The sequence below is a fragment of the Gossypium arboreum genome, chromosome 2 (genome assembly GCF_025698485.1).
Source record: "Gossypium arboreum isolate Shixiya-1 chromosome 2, ASM2569848v2, whole genome shotgun sequence".
NCBI lineage: Eukaryota > Viridiplantae > Streptophyta > Magnoliopsida > Malvales > Malvaceae > Gossypium > Gossypium arboreum.
The window spans coordinates 67,902,930-67,913,484 of NC_069071.1; the positions used below are offsets into that span (position 1 = coordinate 67,902,930).

At 30.8% G+C, this 10,555-nt stretch overlaps 1 protein-coding gene and 1 long non-coding RNA gene across 3 annotated transcripts; both read right to left on the reverse strand.

Annotated features, from left to right (window-relative positions):
- Positions 1-1,531: 1,531 nt before the first annotated feature.
- LOC108469159 (uncharacterized) lies at positions 1,532-2,458 on the reverse strand. Of its 2 annotated transcripts, XR_001869049.2 has the most exons (4): positions 2,440-2,458; positions 2,117-2,230; positions 1,935-1,995; positions 1,532-1,851 (listed from the first exon to the last, which is right to left on the reverse strand). It is a non-coding gene; the product is annotated as an uncharacterized LOC108469159 (long non-coding RNA). The 2 variants fall into 2 exon arrangements; XR_008278791.1 differs by lacking the exon at positions 2,440-2,458 and having other exon boundaries at positions 2,117-2,351.
- LOC128279312 (uncharacterized) lies at positions 2,459-3,135 on the reverse strand. Its single transcript, XM_053022417.1, has 2 exons — positions 2,736-3,135; positions 2,459-2,502 (listed from the first exon to the last, which is right to left on the reverse strand). Exons 1-2 carry the CDS (start codon positions 3,133-3,135, stop codon positions 2,459-2,461), a joined length of 444 nt encoding a protein of 147 aa, XP_052878377.1.
- Between the last annotated feature and the right edge of the window lie 7,420 nt (positions 3,136-10,555).

Here is a 10,555-nt window from a genome sequence, read left to right on the forward strand (position 1 = left end):
GTTTTCATGAAGGTTTACAATAATCACACTAGCAACAACTATTTTTGAATAAAAATATTAAATTTCTAGTCAATATTCAACAAATTCAAGACCATAAATACAATTAATCATAATTTTTTTCAATGATTTGTATTAATTAACCTCTAAAAATTATTACTTAGCAGGGGCGAAGCCAGAAAATTTTTTTAGGGGGGCCGGATGAAATTTTAATTTTTTATAGTTTATATTTTTATAATTTGTAAAGGATTAAATTGAATTTTTATAATTTTAAGGGGGGCTAAAGTGCAATTTTACCTTTACTAATTTAAAATTTTTAAAAATTTTCAAGGGTCTAAAATGAAAATTTCCATTTTAGGAGGGGCCGGGGCCCATGCCAGCCCCCCTGGCTACGCCCCTATTACTTAGTCAAGATGTTAGGAATCTCATATAAAATCAATATCACAAACTCATTTAATAATAAAAAGAAAAACTAAAACTACCATAAAAAAATCCTAATCGATCACAAAAAAAACCAAAATCCTAAATTTTTAGCAATAATCATAATTTTTTAGAGATTAATCAATAAAGTTTGAAAAGAAAAGAAAGTTACTACCAAATCGGGGAGACCCACTTGAAACTATTGAAAGGTTGATTACATATCTTGTAAAATTCTAGAATGTGTGAAGGAGAATAAAAGAAATTTGAGTAGAAAAGTTAGGAGGGTTGAAGGAGAATAAAAGATTAAGAATTTTTAATTTTAGTAGTGAAAAAGATTCATTTATTTTAGTAGTGGAGTAAGTAGGTGTATCATTTTGAATTTTTGTTACAGGAGTATTTTCAGATTTTTATGAGATTAATTTATGAATTATATAATTTTAAAAAATATTTTTATTTTTATTTTTTCTTTGTGGGTTAATTTATTAATTATTTTATATGTGACTTCATCTCAATTGGACAATTGATGGATAAATTATTAGGCTTTTATAGCAATTATATATGATTGTATATGGTAAGTCTCAAATTTAATTACTCAAGATTTAAAACATTTTACCAACAGAATTAAAGCTTTATTTACTATTCAAATGTTTTAGATAATTATTTAAAATATTATATAGAAGTATAGTTTTAATTTAAAATTAATAAATTTTGATAATAAAACTTTCAATGAGAGTTAACATATACTAATGTTGTGTGACTATAATAAATATTATATTTTGATAGAGTAATTTTAAAATAATATTAACATTTTTATTTATTCTAATTAGGTTTTTGAATTAGAAAACTATCTAATTAATTTATTTAAAATTAAAATATAACTTTTAAGATGTATTACTTAAATTTTAATTTAATTTAATTTACCTGTGATATTTGAAATTAAATGAAATATTTTTATATATTATTTAATTATTTAATGTTTAATAAAAATATTTTTATGTTTATTACAATAATATTTATGTTAAATTCAAAAGTATGACTTTTTTTTCATAAATATATAAGAACTAATATTTGTGAAATAATAATATAATTATAAAATTGAAGGGATGTAGAAAAGTTTATGTTGCAAATAATCCCTATGTCAATTATTAATATATCAAGGAAACTTAATTTCCAGTGAAACTGGATATCTCAGTCAGTCCTCCCATCCCATCGAAGCAACATGTCCCTAGAAATACCCTTCAACTGGAACTCAGATTGGAGACTAGTTTAGGATGAGTTTCATAAGCTCTAATATCATACAAACCATGCATCTTTTAAAATCAAAAGGCTTATTAAGAAAGCTCAATTTCTTGAACCTTTCTCATATTCATTTCCATTTGTATCTGCCACTGCCACCATTTTGGATAACACCTGAGAAGTGAACCATCCCATTTCCTGTGGCAAATAAGAACAATCATTGATGAGTTAAATGCTTCAACTAGACCAAGAATATAATCAGCATTAATACTTGAAGAAACCTGCTAAACTCTCTTGTATATGCAGCACCAATCACCCACATCAGCTTCCACTCTGCAATGCCTATCACAAAATATTAAGCAAAATAAAGGCAAAGGTAGTTTCATGCTAACAAAGATTCAGTCTCTTCATAACAAATGAATGCTGAAAAGCAGAGATGTCAGGTACAACAAAGTAAACTAACCTAGTTTGCTGCCATATTATTCATCAAATTCAGCTAGTTTGATCAGCCAACAGCGGTATAAACAATCCACTACTAGCTATTGTCTTCTTCCACACCAGCAATTTTTGTCATATGCTGAACTTTTCATACCCATAATCTCAGTGAGTGCCCAAAACAAATGCATTTATTATGTTTAGGTATTTCTTACTCATATTTTCACTCTCAACAAAATTTTTCACCCTTGATGGCATTAAAAGCAGGCATTGAAGATCAACGCATAAAGTTTAATAATTTAAAGCATTCTAAGTATTCCAGATATAAAACGCAGGAGAATCAAAATTCACCTTAAAAGCCAGTCGTTCATTATGAAGCTCTATTCTGCAAATTCTGGGGATTTAATTCCTGCTCTGTAAAAGACCTATTTAGTAGAATTAAAGCATCACAAAACCTAGTATCAGATAACAAAACACAACGAATGTTTGTAAAAAATGAAACATCCAAATCATGAAATCAAAACGTAAAAAAGACGTAATATTGAATGCCAAAGACAACAACATTACATCAACCGTACATACAGTATCATCTAAAATGTTTTTTTTTTTAAAGTATTTTAAGAAGAATAAATAAATAAATAAACTACCAGGAATTTCCTTCCGCCGCAGCAGAGGGGCCATGGCATAACAAATAGTAGAACGACATAACATGGAAACCGCAGAAACAATTCCAGCAATGTAAAGAACCATGACCAAACAAAGAAGCCAAGGCATAAACATGAATCCTATAAAGAAAGTAACTGATCCACACAGCATCAACGAAACCGATGTCCCTAACATCAGCAAAGCGAATCCGGACGGTGATATCTTCTTCATTGTCGGTACTGGTGGGGAATGAGGCCTTGTGGACAACGCTGGTGATTGGCTGGCGGAAGGAACCGGAGCTAGCGGCGATCGTAGAAGGCTCATAACCAGTCCCGAAAGCTCGTGGAAAGCCCTCGAATACTGATCCTCATGCCGCTGATTTTCCAATCGTCTCCTCATCATTTTTTTTTCTCAGCCAACATCGAACAGGAAATTGGAATATGAAAAATTCCTAGACCCTGTAATCAAAAGAGTTCTATTAAAAAAATTTAATTTAGGGTAAAACAATTGAGGGAGAATGATGTAGCCCGTTGTTTGACTGGATAAGAAAAAACAACTGGCAGGCAAAGGTTCAGCTTGTGGGGGAGGAGACACGGTACTGCTGTTATTTCCAATTAATGGAACTCGCAGAAATCCCCCCGTAAAGAGAAATTTCCAAGTTCGAATTGGAATTTGCAACTTTGTTTTCCCTTTAATGAGTTTGGGGGATGACGTGGAGCATATTGGCATTGCCAAGTGGATAATCATAACAAACTTAACAGATAACACAGTTCTTTTTTAAGAAGTATAATCTTTATCAAATTTCGAATTTTTACTATTACAATTTCTGAATCTTTTTAGATGTGCCATTTTCCCATTTTTATTGTTCTCAAATTGCTAGAGCTGTTTAATGCTTAGTTTGGATGGGCGGTGTGTTTACTTCCGGTGAGGTTAAAAATAATGGTAGTGGTGAGATTAATTACTGTAGTGGTGAGATTGAATACTATAGCGGTGAGATTAGAAATAGCGGTGGATATGTGTTTGGATTCAAACGTAGCTGTAGCGGTGAGATGAGAATAAAAAATGACCATTATAGACATTAATTTACAATGTATTTATAATAAAATAAATAATTAAATTTATATTAATATTAAATAATATAACATAAAATAAAATTTTATTTTTATAAAATGATAATTAAAATATTATAATCATATGCAATAAAATTTAAATATTTTTAAATTATATTAATAATAAATAATAAAACATATTTAAATTATTTTATATTAAATAATAATTAAAATTATATATTTATGACAATAAATTTATATATTTATTAAATTATTATATAATAATATCTAATAATATTTTACTTTCTATAAAACTCAAAAAAAAAAAAAAACAAAGAACAAGGGTAATAAAACCACTCACCTCAGTTTCTTCACCACTGGCACCTTTGGCTTCAGTGAAAATTGAGAACAGCAGTATGGTGAGAGTGCTCAATTGCACTGCACCTTAAAATCTTCCAAACAAGAAATTAGTGCAGTGAAAAGGAATATTCACCCAATATTCCATCTCATTGTGGGTAAAATCTAATCCAAAGGGAGCCTAAGTCTGATGAATTTGAAGAGATAATTTGTGAATCATCTTGTTACTGATTATTGAATCCTTTTTAGTTTCGTCCAATTCATATAATTCTTTCAACCCAAAAAATAGAATTGGATATATTTTTGAAAATTCTTTTATTATTCCCTTTAAAGAATAAAATGCCTTTATTTGAAAATATATTATGATATAACAAATGAAAATGTTTTTTAATAAAGTTAAATTTGAATAAAATTTATAAAATAATTTTTCATATTGAAGTCTACGAGATAAAATTGTAAAAATCTATTTCGAACTCTTAGAAATTTTTTGAAACAACTTTAAAATCAAGTTAAAATGATTTTGACTAAGTAAAAAGGTCTTCTACCATTTTATCAAGTCAAAATATCTTTCAAACAAGTTAGAATTGACCTTTTTGGCCAAATATCGATAATTTAAAAATATCGATACCCCTTGAAAGAAACAATACCGAATTGGCATTCTGTTTCTCACAAAACCAATTATGTATCGATCCACTATCAATACCTTTTTATAAAGTATCGATAAAAATTGTTTTGGTATCGATAGTTAAACTCCAACTGTCGCTGAATTAAATATCGTTGAATTTAGCATTTATTATAAAAAAACATATCGATACCGTTTTGTTTGGTATCAATACTCATTGTTGCAGGTGTATTAAATGATTTGGTTTTTACATCCCCAACGGCTCTATTAACTACCACAATAACCTCAACGATTGAAAATCAATTAGAAAGTATAAATAACAGCTACTAAAGATCCTACAATAACAAGAAAGCATGTTCAAGCAAAAATCATCAATCAAATAACCTTTGTACTCAATACTTCCATAATTTTCTTGTACAAGCTCTTATTGTCTTTCTTTTGCTCAAGTGTTTTCATGTCTATTTGTGCTTAACTAGCAAACATTCTGATCTTCTTAGGATTATCTTTTTGTTTGTTTCTTTGTAATTCTTTAGGAGAGTTTATCTTAAGATTTAGGGTAGAAATTTTAAAAGGGTTGTAAGGTTAAACCTTGTCCTCAAAGGTTAAACTTGAATTTGAGAAAACTCTTAGTTGTGGAAAGCTAAGGTAGTGGAGTAGGCAATTAGGGCTGAACCACTCTAAATATTTGTGTTCATTGTTTCATTTTCTTTCCTTACTTCCACCAAAATTTGTAAAGGTCAATTCACCCCCTATTGGCAATTTCGGTTTGATTTATCGAGCTAAAAATTAGTATTAGAGCTAGTCTCTAAAAGATGGTATAACAACCAAGAGAAGATCCTCGAGGTAGCTCAACTTCCATCTATTCAAACCACACAAGATGATGTCATCTTCCAACTCCATTATGGTTGGTGAGTCTCAATGCCTTGCTCATATCCAATTTTAATGCCAAGCTCCCTTTATTACCCTTTCTTTTTTTTCTTAAATGCATGTAAAATTTCATAAGCAAAAAGGACATTATCAGATATTAATCTGCCCGGGACAAAGGCACTTTGAGCCTCATCGATGCAACATTCTAAAACTTTTTCAAAACGATTCACCACAATTTTAGATATGACTTTATAAAGAACTGTACAGAGGCTAATGGGTCTAAAATTGGATAGATTTATGGGCTGAGAATTTTTTTGGTTTAAGAACAATATGGGTAACATTACATGGTTCCAAGGACATATCTTCATTCAAAATATTTAAGCAAAAACTACTCATGTCCCTTCTAATGATATGCCAAAAATACTAAAAAAATATCGCAGGAAAGTTATCACTTCCAGTAGCTTTGGTCGGACCCATTCCTTTTAAGGCCTCAAAAACTTCCTCAACTAAATATTTTGCCATAAGGCTTTGGTTCATCTCATCTATCATGCAATGTTCCACTCTTCAGAAAATATGGCCCATATCACCTACACCTTTAGCTGTGAATAGATTGGAGAAATATTCTCAAGCAATTTCCTCCATTTCATCCACTTCATTCGTAAAAACCCTAATGCATTCTCCAAACCCCTAATTCAATTCATATGCTTCCTTTGGGAAATAAATTTGTGGAAAAACGTAGTAATCCTATCCTTCAATTTTAGCCAGTTAGCTCAGGCCCTTTGTTCCTAATAAGCTTCTTGTTTCTCCATCTCCTAGTTTAATTACAATTTAATATCCATAATTTCTATCATTGTCCCATCGTCCCTTTCCCCTTCAGTAAACATCTTCAATCTATTCTTCAGCTTTTTTTGTACATCACCTCGACTCTTTCGCAATGATTTTTCCACTCTATAAAGGCCTTTATTAGAACCTCCAATTTTTTCAAGACATCGCTCGATGTAGCCTCCTATACTTGGTTAATGACATCTCCACAAGATTCTTCCAATACTTACCAAGCTTCAAATTTAAAGTTCCTTTTTTTCTACAATTTGCACCTTTCTCCATCTAAGCTAACAACGGACAATGATTCGAAAATGGATGCGGAAGGTGTTCCATTGAAAAATTAGGAAAAATATTTAAGCAATCCGAGTTAACTAGCCATCTATCCAATCGTTCATGAATATTAGTATATGATAAGTCCCCATTTCTCAAGTGAACCAAGGTCCCAAAAAACATCCATCCACCAGATTGCATTCCTCTAACACCTATCTAAAATTCTCCATTCGCCTTTCATCCCTTAGAGCATTTCTTTTTTTCCATGTGAATATAAAATCTCATTAAAATCACCACGAATAATCCATGGCATGTTACAATCTCTTTTTAGATTTTGAATAAGATCCCAACTACCCTCTCTATATCTCACATTCGAGGCTCCATAAAAATTGGTGAATCTCCACATCAAATTATTATCACCTCCATTGATGACAACATCAATATGATTTTTTGAAAAAATCCGAATGCTAATCAAATCATTGCTATTCCATGCAAGACTAAGTCCCCTCGAAATCCTTCTAGTTAAACATCAATGTCATTCATAAAACCACATTTTCTATGTACCTTTTCCATTTGCTAACCATCTAGTTTTGTCTCCATGAAGAAGACAATTTGAGGATTAATAGACTTTATCATGAAACGAAACCTTCTATATGCCCGCGTACTCCCCAATCCGTGAACATTCTAAGATAGGATTTTCATTGTGCCCGATTAGCTTGCCCATTGGTACCCGCCGGTCCTTAATAAACGTGAACATAATTTTTCTTAGCAATAATTCCTGTTGAATCAGATAACTCAAAAACATTAGGAATCAAAACATTTGTTCTGGCCTTTCTTCCCTATGACATTTGCTATTAGCCTTTCTTCAAGATCATGTTCTATATTAATTCAGCCCATCCCACTAGAGGATCCATTCAGATTCAAATTAGGAATAAATTGAGATCCCTCCAAATTAAACCCAAAGATTGGATTATTATATTCCTCAAATCACTCCCCCTACTTCAGGCATGTTTGGATTAGTTTCCTTTGACAATTCATCTCCTTCCTCTTGTAACCAAACACTAGTTTCTCTATTGGCCCTTATCATGTGCACTTTTAGAGATATATTCTACCCAAACTCTAGGGTATTTTTTCTTCGATCCAATCTGACCGGACAAAACTTGTCATTATGACCCAAGCAGCTGCATAAAAAACAAAAAATAGTGAGTCCTTCATACCGAAAATTCACATAAGTGAATTTCGATAACGAAAAAACAATATTTTTTCTCCTTTTCAAAGGTTTTCTGACATCTACCTCAACACGAATCTGGAGATGGTTCTTTAGACCTCTATTTATTAGTTTCGTGTCGTATTCTAGAAATATCCATACAAAGTTCCCCAATTGTTTAGCCACCGTCACCGAGAAAAAAACCTGGGGTTAAATCATGCACTTCTACCCAAAAAGCTATCGAAACCAACAGTACTTGCATTGGATCTTCACTATTCTTCAACGATGTATGATTAAAAAGTGATTGTTAAATGTCCAAGGAGTCCCTTTTACAACCCGATCTATATCAATCTCATGGAAAAATATGAATAAAAATCTTCTTGCCCCAAGATTTGATATCTGAACACCCTTTAAGGGATGCTACAGATTCGCCATTGTGTTTTTCATCCTCTGAAAATGGACTACACTTACCGTCAGAAAACCTCCTACCAAGTAGTACCCATGCATCGAACTTTGTAATTCTGGATCTATTGGCAAAAGCACACCTTCCTCTTCCCCATCCTCAAGATTGAGACTCACCATTTCTGATTCCATAGTAAAATGTCACTTCTACCCAGAATACTCAAGAAAACTTAAACAGTCAAAGACAAAACAAAACAAAAGAAACAAACCCATGCTATAAAGAGCAGACAAAACTCGTGCTACAGAGAGCAAACTGATTAAATAAAAAGTTGTTTCTAAAAGGATTCAAACCAAGGTAAATTTAATGCATAAAATGAAGGGATAATTATATTTTTATTAATTATGTATTAACACATACATCGATAATGATAATTACATTTGTTTTAGTGATAATATATGAAATCATATATTAAAATTCTAATTACTTTTTAAAAAATGTTCTCATAAATCAACATGGGTATTAGTGGTAAAAAAATCAACACAGTATTAAACATCATATGATAATCACGATGTATAAATGGCTCAAAATTACAACTAATGCAATATATCATTATCGATTGATTATTATTTGTTTTATATATCTTAATTTGTCAATCAAATATAATTATAGGATATTTTCAAAAAAATAATCATATATATATATATATATATTATAAAAGAATGCACAAAAGCAAAATGGAAATGTTGAGTTTCAAAATACTAAAATACTTCCTTTTCTTATTTATATTTAAAGTAGTTTTAGATATAGTTTTCTCAATAATAAACAACTTTAAAGAAGTAATTTTCATTTTCATTTTAATATCATGCTTTTATAAAATTACATAATTTATTTTTTAAAAAATTAAAAGTTAGAAATTTTAAAACTGTTTAACATGCATATTTAAAATATATTATTTAATTTTTCAAATTTTATAAAAGTTTACATAAATGTTTAAAGAAGGGTAAAATATGTTAAAATTTAATTAACATATATAAAAATTAAATATATTTTTATTATACTTTAATTAAATAAAAATTTCATTTAAGTGAAAATTTGATTTTTTTTAATTTTATTCATTTAAATATTAGATGATAATGGGTTAATTATTAATCCTTCTAAGCTGACGGGCTTGGCCCATTTTGATATAAAATGAAATTGGATGTTGCCCAACTCGCCTCACTTTGTTTACAAGTATATTTGATTTCTTCTTCATTCATTCAATGAGATTAATACCAATTTAAGTCGTTTTTATGTGAAATGACATTACTCCGAATAAATTTTTACATTTTTAACTTTAGAATATACCTCAACCAATTTCATTAAACAGTGGTGAGGATAATCTACATTGAACAATAGAGAATTATCCCTATCTAATTCGGCAATCCAAACCTTGTTTATAAATTGTGGCTTATGAGAGATTAATGTTGTAAAGTTCAGTTCCTGTCAGGCTTAAAACGTTCCCGCACATTAGAAATAAAGCTTGTGGCCTCCCAAAGCGTCAAATGGCAAGCTGTTGTGGTAACTAGCAGTAGAATCCTTGGGCATGGATGATGGAAGATTTGCAACACTCTTGTGTTCATGAAAACGACTTGGCTGTTGCTTGGAAATAGCAGCATGGGAATACTTAGACACCCTTGGAATGGATGATGGTGGGCAAGGAACCACCTTCGTAACTCGAGACAAAGACTTGGCTAGCTTGCCTTTGAAGTACCCCCTCTTTTGAGTTGCCTCCATTTCAGTTATCTAGTAACACCAACTAGAAGAAGCTGAGTGGTGATGAAAGGATGACTTAACTGCGCTATATATAGAGAGAGCGTTGTGCCTTTCCATCATCTAATTCCGAGAATGAAACAATAATTGAGTAAAGAAACCAATAGAAAATAGCATTTATGCAGGGAATTGGATAAATGGATATATTCTTCGCCTATTATATTGGGGCTTTCAACTTTGATGCCTACCTCTCATTCGAATTTGATTAAGCTGACGACGTTGTTCCCCCTGTTTTTAGCACAATTTGTTCAAGATCGGTGGCTATGCTATGCTGGACAATTTACTTCCCCATATGACATTCCATTTTATAAGTTGAGTTGTTTATAAGATATGGTGGATTGATTAAGGCATTAGTATTTATTCTTTATTGATTTTATAGTATTTATTGATAAACCATAAATGTAACATGTTTTAAT